Genomic DNA, 20,241 nt, shown 5'->3' with positions numbered 1-20,241 from the left:
AAAACTTTATGAGATGTGAATGTCGACACCTTCTCTTCAATATCCCACCGCCTTTCTCTGCTGAGCTCCTAAGTGGCTTAAATATGATCAACTCTGAAAATACTTTTTAACTTCCACTGGCTTTAATTTACTCCTTATCCCATGTTTCTATAGTACTTTGTACATGTCTCTATCGTAACTGTTTGCATATCTGTCTCCTCATTTAGTCTGTGAGTCTCTTCAAAGCATGGACCATCATTTTATCCTTCAAATCACACACAGCACTTAGCTGGGAGGAAGTCAACGTTTGTTGAGGAGTTCCCATTGTGGCTCAGCAGTAACAAACCTGACTAGTATCCCTGAGGATGCGCGTTCGATCCCTGGCCTGGCCTCACTCAGTGGGTTAAGGATCCAGCATTGCTGCAAGGTGCAGTGTAGGTTGGAGGTGCGGCTTGGATCTGGTGCTGCCATTGCTATGGCTGTGGTGCAGGCCTATAGCTGCAGCTCCGATTCGACCCCTAAGCTGGGAACTTCCATATGCCGCAGGTACAACCATGAAAAGAATGCATGAATGAGTGAATAAATAAATAAATAAATAAAGCTTGGCAGTCTATCCTTGTACTAAAACCCGAACCTGGAGTTCCAATAGTGGCTCAGTGGAAATAAATCTGACTAGCATCGATGAGGACGCAGGTTCAATCCCTGGCCTTGCTCAGTGGGTTAAAGATCCAGCATTGCTGTGGCTGTGGTGTAGGCTGGCAGCTGCAGCTCTAATTCAACCCCTAGCCTGGGAACCTCCATATGCTGCGGTGCGGCACTAAAAAAATAAATAAAATAAAATAAAACCCAAACTTCCCACCTCAAAAGGAAAGGTTGAAAATGACCTAAAACAATCTTAACTAGTGTATTTTTATACCTGAACTAACACATCAGGTAAAGGCAACTCTTCCTGAGAAAGAGTTTAAAAATCCTACTAGATTCTTACAGAAGTCAAAGATATTTCCCCCACTAGTTAAGCCCCTGCTGCTTCTCAGTTAAATTAATTCCTTTTAGAGAATTAGTGAAGTCCCTAAATTATTTTTTTCATACCAGTGGCCTGGATGATATTGTCACTGGAAGAACTCATTTTATTTACATAAAATATTAGTAAATCCTTAGACTATCCCAATAAAATAAATAGAAATTTATTATCTTCATTTCAAAGTTACATTAGATGGAAAAAATAAAAATCATTATAAAAAATAAAAAACAAAGTTATAGTAGAGAGATTAAATGGTAGAATCAAGGTCATGCAATAGGTCATTGGTGAATTTAAAATTAGAATCAAATTAAACACAGAAAAATATCTTTCACTTTCACAAAGATATGTAATCATTTTCTTTCATTAAAATAATTTTTATAATAAACCATAGATTTATTGTGATTCTGATAAAAAAATTCTTAAGAAAAACATGGGTTTTTTTTTGTCTTTTTGCCTTTTCTAGGACCGCTCCCGCAGCATATGGAGGTTCCCAGGCTATGGGTCTATTTGGAGCTGTAGCTGCTGGCCTGCACCAGAGCCACAGCAATGTGGGATCCAAGCCACATCTGCGACCTACACTACGGTTCATGGCAACGCCGGATCCTTAACCCACTGAGCAAGGTCAGGGATTGAACCCACAACCTCATGGTTCCTAGTCGGATTGGTTAACCACTGAACCACAACGGGAACTCCAGAAAAATGTTAAGATGAGTAACAGTTTCTCTTTTATAAAAAGATTTTTTCTAAATTTACTAAACTTCTTAGGGATGGTAAGTAGCAACTTAGCCATCTCCTAGTTTATGTGAAAAAAAAAATGACAGCTAATTTGTCCTTTCAAAATATAATTGATGGTTAACAATGAATAAAAAAAATTATGTTATTGGAAGGTGATTTTGAAAATGGATAGTTGGAAGGATTTCCATCTTGGTGTGATTTCACTCCTGAATACAACACATAGCTCTCTTTTTAAAATTCAAATTTATAAACCTGAAAATCTGAAAGTAAGTTTCTAATTGTTTCAAAATCTTACGAATAAAGTATTTCAATTGGTTGGAATCTTTTGTTGGAATAAAGAAATGCTACACTGCCTAATGTTTATAAGAACAACTGACTGACATAATGGTAGATGGACATATTTACTAATCAATTTTTTTAAATCTTTACATAACAGCTTGATAGAACTGGAAAATGAGTATTGTTATTTAATGAATACAGCCAATAATGCACTTCTTCAGTTTTGATTCTTTGTGAGCTATTATTTCAACAATGACAGTCCTTAACAAGTATTAAAGTAAATGGAACTTGGAAGCAACCTTCAAATGGCTTTATCACTAAGTATCAACCTGAAATGATAGAAAATTATAAAGTCTGCTCAATCACACCGGTTTCTTTAACCATTATTAAACATTAGTTTAAAATACTGTTCATTTCCTCTCTTTTGACTACTTGTGTATATTTTACAATGTACAAAACAAGGGCAATAGAGTAATTCTTTCATAGAAGTTAGAAACGGTAAGTTAGATATAATTCACTCAAAGATTTTTTTGCTGACAGAGGTACATTTTAAGAAATATTTGAATAGGAGGAGTTCTCCTGTGGAGCAATGGGTTAAGGATCCGGCACTGTCACTGCAGTGGCTTGGACTGCTGCTGCGGCGCGGGTTTGAGTCATGGGCCAGGAATTTCTATATGCTGTGGGTGTGGCCAAAAAAAATTTTTTTTTGAAAATCACTGTTTTATATTGCCAAGCAATACAGATTAGATGGAGTAAAGGCATAAAGTATAAAAAATAAAAAAAACACAAAAATTTAAAACCCTGTTAGTAAGAAAATAGATCAGAAAGGAAAATGAATGGTGGGTGAAAAAAAGATTAAAAAAAAAACCAACTTTCCCATTTTTAAATACTTATACCAGTTAACATGAATATACACAGGTCCTTGAGGAATTTATAATCTTGCAGTTTAATTACATTATAATCCTACAGTGTTAAAATGGAGAAGTATATAAAATACAAGAAGCATATAAAGAAACTTTCCAATAGTTCTGTATTATAAAAACTGAATTCCATAACATTAAAAATTAAAAATCTTATTCTTTGGAGATAATTCCCAATGGTAAACTGAGTACTTTACCAAAGAAGGGGTTAATATAGCAACACTATAGAACACCAACAATGCCAGAATAATTTTCCTTACTCCATTCAAAAAATATTTATTGAGTCCCACTATGTGACAGGCATTCTGCTACACTTTTTCTTCTTTTTTTTTTTCATTTTTTAAAGTTTTACTGAAGTATAGTTGATTTACAATGTTGTGATAATTTCTGCTGTACAACCGTGATTCAGCTTTACATGTATACACATCCACTCTTTTTCAGATTCTTTATCCATACAGATTATCACAGAACATTGGGCCTAGTTCCCTGTATTATTCAGCCGGTCCCCGTCGGCCAGTCATTCCATATACCACAATGTGCATATGCCAACCCCATTTTCCTCAATTTTGGTTGTTTTCTAAATCATAGAATTTTTTCCCAAGCCTGGGGATCGCCGGATTCATACTTCCAGTCTTAATATATTTGCTCCTCAACTCTTAGTATCTCTATGTTTACAACATGCACATAAATTTCAAGATAATTTTTCATAAGTAATATGTCCATATGACATGATGATCTATGCATTTTAAATTCCTAATTTAAGCAATACTAAAACTAATTAGGAGTTCCCATCGTGGCTCAGTGGTTAACGAAGCCAACTAGGATCCATGAGGACTCGGGTTCAATCCCTGACCTCGCTCAGTGGGTTAAGGATCCAGTGTTGCCGTGAGCTGTGGTATAGGTCGAAGATGCAGCTTGGATCCCGAGTTGCTGTGTCTGTTGTGTAGGCCCAGCAGCTACATCTCCAATTCTACCCGTAGCCTGGGAATTTCCATATGCTGCAGGTACAGCCCTAAAAAGACCAAAAAACAAAACAAAACAAAAAAACCCTATATTAATTTAATCTATTTTGTAAGATCAAATACTCACATATTGTTTACTTGTAATACTCGTCTGTAAATTTAACTATAAGACTAGAGGTAGAACTAAATAGAATAAATCAAGATATCCTTTGGAAATTATTATTTCATGTTGTGCTAGTTAAGAAGTCTACAGGTTGTTCTTCGGAATTGCAGGACAATTCTCTTATTTTTTCTAATAACTACAGACCAATAGTATTGTAGCCCTCTCCTCCTAGAAACAGGCTTCTGTCATCCCTTTAGCCAGTCAGGGGCACCAAGATGAATTCTTAAAATGATTAAGGTTACGTAAGGAAAAAGTTTCAGTATATTGAATAAAGGATAAAGATAATAATTAAAACTCAAAAACGTTTGATCATCTCTGAAACTTCATTCCAGAGGCAGGAACATACCACATTTAGAAATCCATGGAAAGGAATGTAATTTGGTGCAGCCACTGTGGAAAACAGTATGGAGGTTCCTCAAAAAACTAAAAATAGAATTGCCGGAGTTCCCGTCGTGGCGCAGTGGTTAACGAATCCGACTAGGAACCATGAGGTTGCGGGTTCAGTCCCTGCCCTTGCTCAGTGGGTTAATAATCCGGTGTTGCCGTGAGCTGTGGTGCAGGTCGCAGACGCGGCTTGGATCCCATGTTGCTGTGGCTCTGGCGTAGGCTGGCAGCTCAGCTCGGATTAGACCCCTAGCCTGGGAACCTCTATATGCCGTGGGAGCGGCCCAAGAAATGGCAAAAAAAAAAAAAAAGACAAAAAAAAAAAAAAAAAAAGGATTGCCATATGATCCAGTAATCCCACTCCTGGGCATATCCAGACAAAACTATAATCCAAAAAGATACATGCACACCTATGTTCACAGCAGGACTATTCACATTAGCCAAGATATGAAAACAGCCTAACGTTCACTGACAGATGAATGGATAAAGAAGATGTGGTGTGTGTGTGGGTGTGTGTATATATTTGTGTATAGACAGATAGATGGATATAGATAGATAGACACATTTTATTACTCAGCCATAAAAAAAGAATGAAATAATGCCATTTGCAGCAACAGGGACGGACCTAGAGATTACTATGCTAAGTGAAGTAAGTCAGAAAGAGAAAAACAAAAACCATATGATACGTGGAATCTACAATATGACATAAATGAACATATCTCTGAAACAGAAACAGACTCACAGAGAGAGCACACTTGTAGTTGCCGAGGGAAAGGTGGGGTGGGGGAGGGATGGAGTGGGAATTTGGAATTAGCAGATGTGAACTATTATATATAGAATTGATAAACAATAATGTCCAACTATAGAGCACAGGAAACTCTATAGTCAATAGCTTGTGATAAACCTAATGAAAAAGAACATATATATATATAAAACTGAATCACTTTGCTATATGGCAGAAATTAACACATTGAAAATCAATTATATATACTCCAATAAAAAAATTTTTTTTTTAAATCTACTGAAAATTATTTGAGTAATTACATTAGGACCCATTCTGCCCTCCCAACCTTCTGCTTCAATTGGATTGGCATGACTTTGTTTTTCCTTGAAGAAAAGCCCCAGTTAAGGCGAAAAACAATTTAACAAATTCCTGCAAGTACATACTTGGCGCTGAAGTTCCATGTTACCGTTGTTAATCTCATTGCTTATCTTCAAAAGCCACTGTTGAATCGCGTTAGATACATGTGCTTGGAGTACCCTGAAGGAAAAAGCAAGTCCAAAAAAGGTATGAAAGTAGCCATCAGATAAAAGTTTTATTTGCCTGAGCCTAGTAAACTTAGGGGTTGACAACTGTTTTAAGAATTCAGAGAAAGGTGAATCAAAGCCTCGAATTACCTAGTGGAATGAATGGCTTACTCCCTGACAGCCTTCCTAACCCCAGGTAGGTAGCCAGTGGTATAATGCACTTGGGGAATGTAGATCTTATTTTCAGTGTTTGGTCCACGCGATAAAAACTCACACTCACACCCTTCCCATTCACTTCTAGAACCACTGAGGCTACAGAGTGAGAATGAATTTAAAACCTCTCAAGAGATCAAATTCCAACATGACAGTGTGAGGAGAAAAGGTCACCCATTCCCCAGCGAAACTAGTGAAAATTACTTAAAACAAACAAACAACCAACCAAACCACTGAAAGCCTCTGGAAATGGTTCTAAGGACAGCTGAAGAAGCATCTATTCAACACAATTTATGAAGATTCAGGACAAAAGGCAAGAGTCTATAGAATTTGACTCCTCGCCTTCTCAGCTCAGTGAGGCAGAAACTCCACTCTAGACTGAATACAGGACTCCCAGGAGTTCCCACTGTGGTTCGGTGGAAACAAACCCGAGTGTCCATGAGGACGGGGGTTCCATCCCTGGCCTTGCTCAGTGGGTTAAGGATCCAGTGGCCCTGAGCTTCGGTATAGGCTGCAGAGGCAGCTGGGATCTGGTGTTGCTATGGCTGTAGTGTAGGTTGTGCTGACTTAAAAAAATGCAGAACCTGAAAGCTGAGAGTTAAACTTTATTTGGGGGGAAATCAGGACTTAAGCCCGGGGGACAGCATCTCAGGTAGCCCTGAGAAACCATTCCGAGGCGGTGAGGGAGGAGCAAGGATATATAGGAGCTTTTGTAGCAAAGGGGAGGTAGCAGGAACAGAAGAGGGCTGGGCTCACTGAAATCATTCCTTTAATATGCACCTCAGCTATGGGGCCAGTATCCTGAGTTTTCACAACCTGTAGGAGGACCCAGGCTCTCACCCTTGGAGGTGTCGGCATTCGCAGAGGACGGTGAAATGCCTCCCCAGAGAGGCAGGGGGAAAGAATATCAGTATATACAATAAAGGTGAGGGGGAAGTGCGTGCAGCCATGCACACACTTTATAAAAGTTTGTTGCTAGGCTCGTGAGGGTTACTACGAGTCACAAGGAGGAGACATCACCACGAAGGGCTTTCGTGTTATTCGAGACATGAGGAGATGCAAGAGCTGGGCACATAAATTCTCTTCCTAAAAATCTCTGACTATCTGAAGACCTGTTCTTCCAGTTTCCCCAGAGCACAGAGCTCTGCTCAGGGGGTGCCGCGGATCAGCAGCTGTAGTGCCTCATGATTTAACCCACGTAGAGGCTGATGGCGAGTGCCAACTTCAGTTCACAGCCAGCAGCTACAGCGCCAATTCAGACCCTAACATGGGAACTTACATATGCTGCGGGTGTCACCCTGGAAAAAAAAAAAAAAAGAATGCAGGACTCCTTCGCCCTCCAGCTCCCAGTTAGAGGGCTTTCTTCCTGGGAGGAATAGGATGTTATGGTTTCTTATCTGACCCCAAATACCCATTGCTGGGACTGGGTATGAGAAAATGCAGCTGAGAAGTGGGGATTCCCTTCTCCCACCCAGCAGAGAGCTATAGGAACTTACAAGCCAGAGTCCACATCTATGTACTGTGGGACAGCACCAATAATGTTTAACAATACATCCAACTGAGATTTCATCTCATCAATTTTTTCATTAAGTCTGTCCCATTCCTCAAGAAGCATTTCAGGAACCTCCGCAAGGCTTCCCAGCTTCAAAGAACAGAATTCAAGAGAACTAATCAAACTTGGAAGAATTTTAGAGAGACCTAGAAAAGTGAGAAAAGCATTAACTTTTAGAAGTATTTCTAAGTCTACTATTTCTGTAGTAAGTTATGAAATCTAATGGGCAGGGGCATATCTTTTTTCTTTTTCTTATTATCCTACAGCTTAATTAGCGGAGAATCTTACAAACTGTAGTTCCTAAATATATATTTAGTGAATAAACACTGTAATCAGTGCCTTTCTGACTGATGGACTATTTCTATGACGACAGTTTTTACTCTGTCTTCTCAGCTGAGACTGAAATGAATTACACCCAGAAACTATGAACTAAAATTTTCTGTTAAAGGTCAGTGAGTCATCCTATTAAGACAAGGATGAAAAACAGTTTCTTGGTGATTATAAGATAGTTAGTAACAGAAACAAGAAGAGACATAGTTCTTGAGTCATGTTTTAGGTCATTTTCCAGGTTTACATGACGTTTGTTTTGGTTGAATAAAGATCAAGTCTAGATCCTAATCTTTGACTGATTACCTGTAAGAGCATGGCAAAATACCCTCTCTATATCTTAGTCTAATGTCAATTTGCATTTAAGAAATGAAAATGCTCCCATCTCAGAGACACATAAAGAGAAATAATTAAAAAGCAAACATTGTCTTGTCCTTGATAAAAATATTTTCACTGCCTTCATCAGTAAACTTGAATCTTTTAGGACTATTCAAAATGATTTATTAATTTCACTCTCATTCATCATTTTGACTTCCTCATTTACTTTAAACCATTTACCACCTGGTTGCATACGACCGTAAATATACTAAAATTCATCAAATCGTATACTATAGATGAATGAATTGTATTGTGTGTAATGCTCGGTGCCTTATTTTGCTTGATTTTTAAAATTATATTATTGATTTTAAATATTAAATGTATTGAAAAGAATAATTACTATTAAAATGCTTTATGGTGAGTTCCCGTCTTGTCTCAGCAGTAATGAATGAACCTGACTAGTATCCATGAGGATGTGGGTTCAATCCCTGGCCCCACTCAGTGGGTTAAGGATCTGGCATTGCTGTAAGCTGTGGTGTAGGTCACAAATACAGCTCAGATTCTGTGTGGCTGTGGCTATGGTGCAGGCAGGCAGTTGTAGCTCTGATTTGACACCTAGCCTGGGAACTTCCATATGCTGCAGGTGCACCCTAAAAAAAAATCAAAAAATAAAATAAAATGCTTTATGCTGTCAAGCCATCTAATTATCATTATCATTTTTTTTTACCATTATCACCATTTATTCTTATTTCAAATTCTTTGTAGAGTCTTGCTATGCTTTTCATAATTTCCTCCATGTGCTTCTGCTCTGATGGTATCTTCCCCTCCATACTTTTATGGCGATTAAATATCCCAAGCCCAATATCTGCCCAGTTTTCCTGTAAATGCTTAATGATGTTTAGAGAATCATATTTTGACACTAGAAGATCCCCAAAAAACTTGTCATTGTCTTCAGTCAGTATCTAGAGAGTGAAAGAGAGATGAGGAAATTAGCACATTATTCACTAATGATTTCATCAAAGTCTATTCAGGTGACTCCCAATTATTTTGAAATTACATATCCTATTGTTATTTTTCATACCATTCCTTTATATGACACACATTTTATTATCAAAATTAAAGTGAATTTAAATTAATTTTGATACTCTATATAACCAACCCATAGTATACCAGGATGAAAATAACTTTTTTTTTTTTTTTTGTCTTTTTGCCTTTTCTAGGGCTGCTCCCGCGGCATATGGAGGTTCCCAGGCTAGGGGTCTATTTGGAGCTGTAGCTGCTGGCCTATGCCAGAGCCACAGCAATGTGGGATCTGAGCCACGTCTGCAACCTACACCACAGCTCAGGGCAATGCCAGATCCTTAACCCACTGAGCAAGGCCAGGGATTGAACCCACACCCTCATGGTTCCTAGTTGGATTCGTTAACCACTGAGCCATGACGGGAACTCCCCAGGATGAAAATAATTATATTAGATCCTATGTAGGTTAAAAAAAAAAAATCGACAAGCATTAAGTCTCAGAGAGCAGAGGATGTTTAATTACTATTTGCTTTGGTAGGATGTAACATTTCTGTTTACATGATTCCCATGAAAATTCCTAGATTGTATAGGTTTTTGTTTGTCTAACCTGAAGTCTAATAAATCGATCACTGAGCAAGGCCAGGGATCGAACCTGAAACCTCATGGTTCCTCGTCAGATTTGTTAACCACTGCACCACGATGGGAACTCTTTTTCGCCTTTTCTTGAGCTGCTCCTTGAGGCACATGGAGGTTCCCAGGCTAGGGGTCTGAGCCAAGTCTGGACCCACACCACAGCTCACGGCAACGCCAGATCCTTAACCCACTGAGCAAGGCCAGGGATTGAACCCTCAACTTCATGGTTCCTAATCGGATTCGTTAACCACTGCGCCACAATGGGAACTCCAAGAGTATTTTTAAAAAGCCCCTGTAGTCCTGATGCTTCTTTGTCTTTTATAAGACTTAGTCTGGCATTTTCAAAGAATGAAATGTGACTCAGTGAGGAGTGAGGAGTGGCAAGTTTACAGACAGCATTTTGGTTACCGATTGTTTATTAGAAAGTCTTACCTCTAGCCACTGTTTGAAGTCTAGAACAACTGATTCAGATACATTTTCTTTATTAGGGGATAAAATGTTTTTTCCACTAAAAAAGGAAAAACAGCAAGAACATGGCCTCAGAATAAGATATAAACAAAGAAAATTATGAATCCACTCATATATAACAACTAATGTTATGTTTCTCACCAATGATCTCCCAGTAATGCCTTCTAGGTTCAGCCTCTCACTCTTGGGCATTCATCTTGAAATTTATAAATATAAATTCAGACCAAAATCAGACCTGAGTAAGCAAGTTACAGGGTCAGAGGCCATGAAAGTATTAAAAAGGTGGTCTCTGAGTCCTTCGCATTCAAAATTAGGTCATCATAAGAGTAACTCCTGTTGAACACAGCTGCCAAAACAATATGTAAATAGAGAGGAAGCCCAAAGAATAATCAAGACCCAACAGTTAGCTCAGGAGCCCCACCTTCTGGTAAGAAAGCATTTCCTTTAATATCTTTGGAAGTATCACATGAAGAAAGCTCTTGGTAAAGAAGTTCTTGAGGAGAAAAGAAAAGAACCACTGCCACCTGTGCTCCCCTCCCAGCAGAATCAACAATTGGCAGAGCGGGCAATGGCACAGCAACCAGCCTGGAAAATGTACCACTTCAGCTCCCACACCTTCCAAATCTACTAATTGGGAAACTTCTCAGAGGATGAAAAACTGAGGCCACTGTTCTCAATTTGAGATGGGAATGGTACCTAAATGTGATTTCTCAACAGAGAAAGCATCTTTAAATTTAAAAAATAAATTTGTAGAAATCGCAGGGTCCAGCCTGCATTCAAAGTATAGATAAATTCCCACTAACCTTGGCTGTGATTTAGTCATCCAGCCTCCACTTAAATACTTTATAAGCAGCCTCTTCTATTGTCAGTTTTCTAACTGTTACAAAGCATAAATAATGTCCAATCCAACCCTTGTAAGTGCCAGCCACTGATTCCACATCTTTGCACCTGCCCTATGCTACAGACCTTGCAAATGGATCCTGATATTCAAGTTTGCCAAAAGCAATAATATGACTTAAATTTTTTTTTTTTTTTTTTTTTTTTTTTTTTGGCTGTGTCCATGGCATGTGAAAATTCCCAGGCCAGGGATAGAATCGTCACCACAGCAGTGACCTGAGATGCTACAGTGACAATGTCAGATCTTTAACCCACTGCACCACAGGGACCTTCATAAATTGATTTTTAAAAAGAGAGGAGGATGGAGTTCCCGTCGTGGCGCTGTGGTTAACGAATCCGACTAGGAACCATGAGGTTGGGGGTTCGACCCCTGGCCTTGCTCAATGGGTTAAGGATCCGGCATTGCCGTGAGTTATGGTGTAGGTCGAAGACGCGGCTCCAAGTCCTGCAATACTGTGGCTCTGGCATAGACCAGCAGCTACAGCTCTGATTTGACCCCTAGCCTGGGAACCTCCATATGCAGCGGATGCGGCCCTAGAAAAGACAAAAAAAATAAATACATAAAATAAAATAAAAAGAGAGGAGGAGTTCCCATCATGGCTCAGTGGTTAACAAACCCAACTAGGATCCATGAGGATGTGGGTTCAATCCCTAGCCCCGCTCAGTGGGTTAAGGATCCGGCATTACGGTGAGCTGAGGTAAAGGGCGAAGATGCGGTTCGGATCCTGTGTTGCTGTGGCTGTGGTGTAGACTGGCAGCTACAGTTCCAATCTAACCCCTAGCCTGGGAACCTCCATATGCTGCAGGTGCAGCCCTAAAAGGACAAAAGACAAAAAAAATAAAAAATAAATAAAAAAACAAAAAGAGAGGAAAGAAAAGATAAAAAGAGTTGGACTTAAATGGAGGCAGCAGCAGTTGGGTAGAGGGATAAGATGATTGGAAATGATTAGAACTAGATACTCTCCTCGCTCAGTGGGTTAAGGGTCCAGAGTTGCCATGAGCTGTGGTGCAGTTCGCAGATGCGGCTCAGATCCCGTGCTGCTGTGGCCGTGGCGTAGACCAGCAGCTGTAGCTCCACGTCGACCCCTAGCCTGGGAACTTCCATATGCTGAGGGTGCGGCCCTAAAAAAGCAAAAAAAAAGAACTAGATATTCCTATTCAAGCCCCTGCAGGACTGTGTCCTTGCAATGACAGCAGATTACCTTGCCAAAATCAATGTCAAAGTAATTACAAGGTAAGAGAGATAGAGAAAAAGAGTGAGAGGAAGAACTGAACTGAGTTATCAAACATGATGTAGTATAACCAGAAAAACAAGTTTCTTAGAGACCCACCTATCATTTCTGAAGAAGTGCTGCCATTTGACAAGGCCATCCTTAATGCTTTGCAAGGTCTTCTTTACAGACTCTTCATTTTGTTCCACTTCTTGTTTAAATTTATTAACCAAGTTTCTCCACTTCTGTGTCAATTTCTGCAACAGTGCAAGGTCTGCAGTATCCTGGACAAAATGCATGGAATTAAACCACTTATTAATTTATTCATGTAACAAACATTTACTACCATACACCAGGCCATTATTAATAATATGAGAGACATTCATAGAAAATAAATCCAAAACTTGAAAAGATACTCCTCCTGCAAAGTATCAGTGACACAATTACACAGTTCCTTTGGTGGTGAATTTTCCACAGTAAAAAGAGTATTAGGAACAAGATTTTCTCCTTTGCAACATGAGCCAATTTCCTCATAGGATGTGGCAGGCAGTACAGCAACTGGAAAGAGGAGGAATTTCAAAGCCAAACTACAAAAAGTAAACCCCTGCCATTCACTGGCTAGCTAAACTTGGGGGATGTTATTTAACTCAAGATTAATTTTTCTTATGCATAAAATAAAGACCCTAATCTATATCCCACAGGATTGTTATCAGAATTAAATGAAATGGCCAGTGTAAATGCTTTGGTTCTAGAAACATACTAAATGCCATGTCCTTCTTTTTCAACCTGGTAGGCTCACTGTTTTTTCCCATAAAAATGCATAGAATGCATCAATAATGCAACTATTTCAATGAACACAGCTCTATTTTTGTTTAAGCACTATAACTCTGTAACATGTACGATGTTATTAAATTGCTTAAATAGCTCTAATTAGGATAGAAGACAAACATAAAAAAGAGACTTTATTTGCTTTTCCTTGGATTTTTCATTCTTCCCACAATAAAGCACAAATATTAAACTATATTTAAAATTTAATCTATAAATTAACAAAGGTGTCTTATAGTCTCAACCCGTAACAGACTTAGGTGAACTGAGCTTTACCTTAGTTGACAGCAATATGATGAAATGCTTAGCATATTTACTCCAGCCTTTTTCATTGAGGTAAAGTCTTTTAGCCAATATGATTTTATTTCTTTCAATTACCTATTTTTAAAAAGTACAAAAATTAGGAACCTAAAACATTAACAAACCACTATGATATATAGTAAACTAAACCTAAACCAATATCACATATCAATTTTTTCAGTGCATCATCAATTCAATCACAATTTCTTATTTAAGTCATGAACTAATTTGAATCACAAATTCATGTTTTCTAAAATTACTGAACTGGAACGAAATTGAATACAGTATATAACAGAGGATCTCAAACGATTTTATCTCAAAACATCTGTACACTCTAAAAAATTACAGAGAACTCCAAAAAGCTTTTGTTTATATGGATTATATCTATTATTATTTATTGCATTGGAAATTAAAACTGAGATGATTTAAAATACATTTAATTCACTTAAACATTAGTAAACCCATTATATATCATAACATAGTTTTTTATGAAAAAAATAACTATTTCCTTTCTTTCTTCTTTTTTTTTTTTTTTGGCAGAACCCATGGCATGTGGAAGTTCTCGGGTCAGGTACTGAACCTGCACCATAGCAGCGACAATGCCAAATCCTTAACCACTATGCCACGACGAAACTCCCAACAATATCCCTTTAAAAATTCATCAGAATGGGAGTTCCTGTCGTGGCTCAGTGGTTAACAAATCCGACTAGGAACCATGAGGTTGCAGGTTCGATTCCTAGCCTCGCTCAGCGGGTTAAGGATCTGGCGTTGCCATGAGCTGTGGTGTAGGTTGCAGACTTGGCTCAGATCCTGTGCTGCTGTGGCTGTGGCGTAGGCCAGTGGCTTCAGCTCCAATTAAACCCCTAGCCTGGGAAACTCCATATGCCACAGATGTGGCCTTAGAAAAAGACCAAAAAAAAAAAAAAAATCATCAGAACGGAATATTTGTGTCCTAGATGATATCTGACCATTCCAGAGGAAAACAGGACAAAAAATGAATCTGCAGAGGGTCATAATTTGCTGTTAATACTATAAGTCTCAGATGTGAAATCAGGCACCCAACCAGTAAACATTTTAGAAAAACAGAATATTGTTCAACTTTGCTACTTTCCTAGAGCATCACTAGAATGGTCCACAGGCTGCCATGTTTCAATACGGTTGTCATACTGGGTACCAAGGCAATAGAACCAAAGTAAGTTATCTAATGATCTTAATATGCTTAGACTATGTTTTTAAAAAAAAGTTTTTCTTAGTTTATTAACAGTATAAAGTTGAAACACGTTCATATGCAACAGAAAAAGAATTCCTGCTCATACTTCATAGGTTCTAATGGAAAAAAAGAAAAAAGATCCCTTAATTGGGCAATAGAGAAGAAACAAAGAAAAATTTTAACTTTTTTTCAAGGCCCATAATAGAATAGCTGCATTATTCATCAATTAAATATAAATCTTCATCTTTTAATTTTCTATCTAGATTATTGACAATTGTAAAATGAAACTTTATTCAGTCAAAAAAAGAAATTTTGGGAGTTCCTGTCCTGGCTCAGCGGTTAACAAACATGACTAGCATCCATGAGGATGTGGGTTTGATCCTTGGCCTTGCTCAGTGGGTTAAGGATCCAGCGTTGCCATGAGCTGTGGTGTAGATTGCAGATGCAGCTTGGATCTGGCATTGCTGTGACTGTGGAATAGGCGGTGGCTGCAACTCCAATTTGACCCCTAGCCTTGGAATCTCCATGTGTCATGGGTGTGGCCCTAAAAAGACAAAAAAAAAAAAAGAAAAGAAAAAAAGAAATTTTGATTTCAGATGAATTAACCTTTATGGACAAGTCATATGTGGCTGAGCTCCAGACATCTCTTTCCATCATTAATTGTTTAATATCACTCTCCATTCTTCCTCTTTGTAATGTATATAAGTCATGATATTCTTCTACAATTCTGAAAGAAAAATTAATAAACAGCTACATAAATACCTATTAAAAATAACTTTGTTCTAAAATAAGCATTTTAGAAAATAGCTTTGTTTTAAAATAAGTTTTAAAGCTTTAAAACTCATCATAGAGTAATTATGGTATAAGTTTTACATCTTTAAAACTCATCATAGAGTAATTATGGTATAATTGCTCGATATATTAGTAAAACTAATATACAATGAAAAAGAAGATAAAACATTCACGTTTCGTTTATAAATCTAACAAAGGTCTTAAAGTAAAAGGTTCAATATATCATTCCCTGCTCCAAACACTTTTCATCATATTCTTTATTTACTAGAATAAATTATACAATGGCATTCTAATGGTATAACACTATATTAATGAAAAATTTAGAATACAAGTAGCAGTAATATAGCTGCTTTTAGACTTTTATGTCATAGAATTCAGAATTCTTTATTAAAAAGGTACAATGGCACAAAGACCAAGAATTGTGAGCCACTATATTTTTAAATTTTAATATGTAATTAGTATAAGATTTAAAGAAATTCTGTACCAATCAAAAGCTTAAATATAATTTTTTTTCTTAAACCATTTTTCTTCATGCCTACCAGAATATACTTTTCCTTCTAACTTACACTGAAGTTTCTTTTAGAATTAAAAGATTTTTTTTTTTTTTGCTTTTTTTTTAGGGCCGCAGTCACAGCCTATGGAGGTTCCCAGGCTAGGGGTCGAATTGGAGCTGCAGCCACCGACCTACGCCACAGCCAGAGCAACATGGTATCCAAGCCACGTCTGTGACCTACACCACAGTTCACGGCAACGCTGGATCCTTAACCCCCTGAGCAAGGCCAGGGATCGAACCTACAACCTCATGATTCCTAGTCGGATTTGTTAACCACTGAGCCATGATGGGAACTCCGAGAATTAAAAGCCTTTCTGAGATTAAATGCAAACACAGAAGTTGTAAAGTAACTGGTAGCCTTTCATAATCCTTTTGAAGCACTTCCTCCTAAGTAATACTAACTTTTCTGTAAGAGTTAAAGGTCAATGACATAAAATTCTTCTAATTTTGGTGAAAGCCATGAACCACCAACATCAATTCTTAAAGCTTATTCTATTTAGAGGCTTTCACTTGTTAAAAAAAAAAAAAACTGAGAAAAAATTAATCACCCTAGGTAGCACATAGATAAATATATGTATAAAATTTCAATAAGCTACAACCTTAAGAATTATGTACCTTACTATCTGAAAGACCTCAATTTTATTTATGTATTTATTTATTTATTTATTTATGTCTTTTGTATTTTTAGGGCCGCACCCACAGCACATGGAGGCTCCCAGGCTAGGGGCTGAACAGGAGCCGCAGCTAACGGCCTACGCCACAGCCACAGCAATGTAGGATCCAAGCCACGTCTGTGACCTACACCCCAGCCCATGGCAACACAGGATCCCCACTGATCAAGGTCAGGGATGGAACCTGCATCCTCATGGATGCTAGCCAGACTCATTTCTGCTGAGCCACAATGGGAACTCCCTGAAAGACCTCAATTTTAAAAAGGGCGTTACTGACCCTTGTTTATAATAACAAAAGAAAAAATTCAGAAACAACCTTAATGTCCAACAACAAGTGATTGGCCAAATAAAATACATAATGTAGCTCTATGAAGAAAATACCCTGTAGCTAATTAAATACCATGTTTTTGTTTTGTTTTGCTTTGCTTTTCATGGCCACACCCACAAAACATGGAAGTTCCCAGGCTAGGGGTCAAATCGGAGCTGTAGCTGGCAGCCTAAGCCACAGCCGCAGCAATATAGGATCCAAACCATGTCTTCAACCTACACCATAGCCCACGGCGATGCCAGATCCCAACCCACTGAGCAAAGCCAGGAGTCAAACCCACATCCTCATGGATACTAGTCGGATTTGTTTCCACTGTGCCACAACGGGAACTCAAGATCATGTTCTTAATATTCTGAAACATAGGAAAAAAATAAATGTGTGTACAACATAAAATAAGAAAACCCAAATGATAATAGCATTTATTTAGTTTGATCTCATTTTTATTAAAAATATGTATATAAAAGAAAAATATATTAAAATATTAATAGTAGGAGTTCCCAGAGTGGCTCAGCAGAAACAAAACCGACTAGTATCCATGAGGATGTGGGTTCAATCCCTGGCCTTGCTCAGTGGGTTAGGGATCCTGCACAGCCATGAGCTGTGGTGTAGGTCACAAACGCAGCTCAGCTCCTGCATTGCTGTGGCTGTGGTGTAGGCCAGCAGCTGCAGCTCCAATTTGACCCCTAGCCAGGGAACTTCCATATGCCACTAAAAAGCAAATAAAGTGAAATATTAATAGTAGTTAACTCTAAAAGAAAGAATTATGAATGTTCTTTATTTTCTTATTGATATGCTTCTACATTTTCCAAATTTTCAACAAAATAATTAGTTTAAAAAAAATATTAGAGTTCCCACTGTGGCACAATGGGGTTGACAATGCCTCTGGAGCACCAGGACACAGGTTTGATACTTGGCCTCGCCCAGTGGATTAAGGATCTGATGTTGCCAGACCTGCAGCATCAGTCAAAACTGCTTCTTGGATCTGATCGTGGGCTCAGGAACTCCATATGCTGTGGGATGGCAAAAAAAAAAAAAAAAAGAAAAAAGAAAGAAAGAAAGAAAAAAAGTATTATCAGAGTTCCCGTCGTGGCACTGTGGTTAACGAATCCGACTAGGAACCATGAGGTTGCGGGTTCAATCCCTGCCCTTGCTCAGTGGGTTAACGATCCAGCGTTGCCGTGAGCTGTGGTGTAGGCTGCAGACGCGGCTCGGATCCCGCGTTGCTGTGGCTCTGGTGTAGGCTGGCAGCTACAGCTCCGATTACACCCCTAGCCTGGGAACCTCCATGTGCCGCAGGAGCGGCCCAAGAAAGAGCAAAAAGACAGAAAAAAAAAAAAAAAAAAAGGTATTATCTATAATTTCTAATCACACAGAAAAAAACTGAACCATCCTACTTCAAAATCAATGTTTAAAGAAAAAGAGATTTTTTTTCCCCTCTCTTTTCTTCCACTTTTCTCTGGTTTTAGAAGATGTTTTAAGAGTTCCCGTCGTGGCTCAGTGCTTAGCAAATCCAACTAGGAACGATGAGGTTTCGGGTTCGATCCCTGGCTTTGCTCAGTGGGTTAAAGATCCGGCATTGCCATGAGCTGTGGTGTAGATCCTGCGTTGCTGTGGCTCTGGCATAGGCCGGCGGCTACAGCTCTGATTGAACCCCTAGCCTGGTAACCTCCATGTGCCGTGGAGACGTCCTAGAAAAGGCAAAAAAAAAAAAAAAAAAAAAAAATTGAAGATGTTTTATTGTTACGGTGATTAACACAAAAGAGGTTCTAGTTTATTTTCTTAAGTTCATTCAGCAAATATCTGTTTAGTGCCTACTATATAAACTGAATGGATTCATTTAGGAAGTGAATATAGAAAGAGGAAAGATCCAGGGAATAAGTGCACCGGCATTTAGAAATCGGGTGAGATGAAGACATAAAGAACAAACTTACAGTTACCAAAGGGGAAAGGAGGTAGGGAAGGGATATATTAGGAGTTGGGATTAGCAGGTACAAACAACTATATGTAAAATAAACAACAAGGTTCTACTGTATAGGACTATATTCAATATCCTGTGATAAACCATAATGGAAAAAATATGAAAAATAATATGTATATACACGTATAACTGAATCACTTTGCAGTATACCAGAAACTAACACATTATAAATAAATAAACTATACTGAAATAAATATACTTAAAAATAAATAAATAGAAATTGATGAGATGAAAGGAAACTATAAGAGATACATCACTACGAAAGAGCCAACAGTGAAGCAGAAAGAAAACTAGGAGAGCATAAAATACTGAGACACTGTCTTACGTAAAAGCAACTGGTCAGTTATGACAAATGCTGCTGCTAAGTCAAGTGAAATGAGAACTGAGAACTGACCCTTGGATTTAGCAATATGAAAGTCACTGGCAACTTTGACAAGTGCAGGCTGGTGCAAAGGTGGGGGTTCAAGCGATAATGGGAGGACAGAAAGCAGAGATAATGAGTATGACCACTTTTCAAGAAGTCTGTTGTTAGAGGAGCAGAGAAAGGGGGCCATAGCTAGAAGAGGATGTGTTGTCCTAAGAGACTTGAGAGTCTTTAAGTTTGGTTTTTGGGTTTGGAGGATTTTGTTTCCTTTTGCTGTTTTTTTTTAAGAGTGATTATAGCATACGTGTCTACTGATGGGACAAATGAAATGGAGAGAGAAAAATTGAAACAGGAGAAAGAGGGAATATTTGCTGAAAATATCTTGAGTAGGTAAGAGCAGATGTAATAGTACAAATGGAGAGATCAGCCTCAGAAAGCAAACAGTTCATCCACTGTAAGAGAAAGAGAGATAGAACGCATGAGCACAGGTGCAGGTGGGTGGGTAGATGGAGGGGTGAGAGCTTGAGTTTTCTTCAGTTTGCTTCTACGTTTTAGAAAGCAAGATCATCAGCTCAGAAAGAGCACAGAGAGATAGTATTAGAGGTAAGAAGACAGAAGATAAACTACAGAATAGTTATTTACTAAATAAGACAACAAGGGTGAATCACCTACGGAAAACAGTAGTACATTCAGTGGGCAAAAAATGATGAGGTTACCCTTGTCATTCTAGCAAGGAATAAAATAGAACTGAGAATATATGTTTGAATTTATATTTTGTATTCATGTGTGTTTTTCTTGACATTTAGAAAATACAGTCATTCTTTAGCAAATTTTTTTTAAAAAGGCAAGGATTTCTGTTGTGGCACAGTGGAAACAAATCCATGAGGATG

General features: G+C 38.2%; 1 protein-coding gene across 8 annotated transcripts in view; it reads right to left on the bottom strand.

The window, feature by feature from the left end:
- The window catches only part of AXDND1 (axonemal dynein light chain domain containing 1), an 89,268-nt gene that overhangs the window by 33,406 nt on the left and 35,621 nt on the right, over positions 1-20,241 (bottom strand). For 5 of the 8 annotated variants that reach the window (XM_084977805.1, XM_021063737.2, XM_084977803.1 and 2 more), the window contains 7 exons: positions 15,272-15,392; positions 13,432-13,533; positions 12,451-12,614; positions 10,187-10,262; positions 8,829-9,063; positions 7,401-7,602; positions 5,611-5,704 (listed from right to left, as the gene is read on the bottom strand). In XM_084977805.1, coding sequence (XP_084833931.1) covers positions 5,611-5,704; positions 7,401-7,602; positions 8,829-9,063; positions 10,187-10,262; positions 12,451-12,614; positions 13,432-13,533; positions 15,272-15,392 — 994 coding nt within the window. The remainder of the gene's footprint in view (positions 1-5,610; positions 5,705-7,400; positions 7,603-8,828; positions 9,064-10,186; positions 10,263-12,450; positions 12,615-13,431; positions 13,534-15,271; positions 15,393-20,241) is intronic. The other 3 variants (XM_084977800.1, XM_084977802.1, XR_014816355.1) reach the window with 2 other exon arrangements.

This window comes from Sus scrofa, chromosome 9, assembly GCF_054392235.1.
Source record: "Sus scrofa isolate SSC_HxYL_T2T_F1_AM1 chromosome 9, Sscrofa_HxYL_maternal_Yorkshire_Landrace_v2.0, whole genome shotgun sequence".
Lineage (NCBI taxonomy): Eukaryota > Metazoa > Chordata > Mammalia > Artiodactyla > Suidae > Sus > Sus scrofa.
This window is presented reverse-complemented; position numbering and strand designations above follow the sequence as displayed.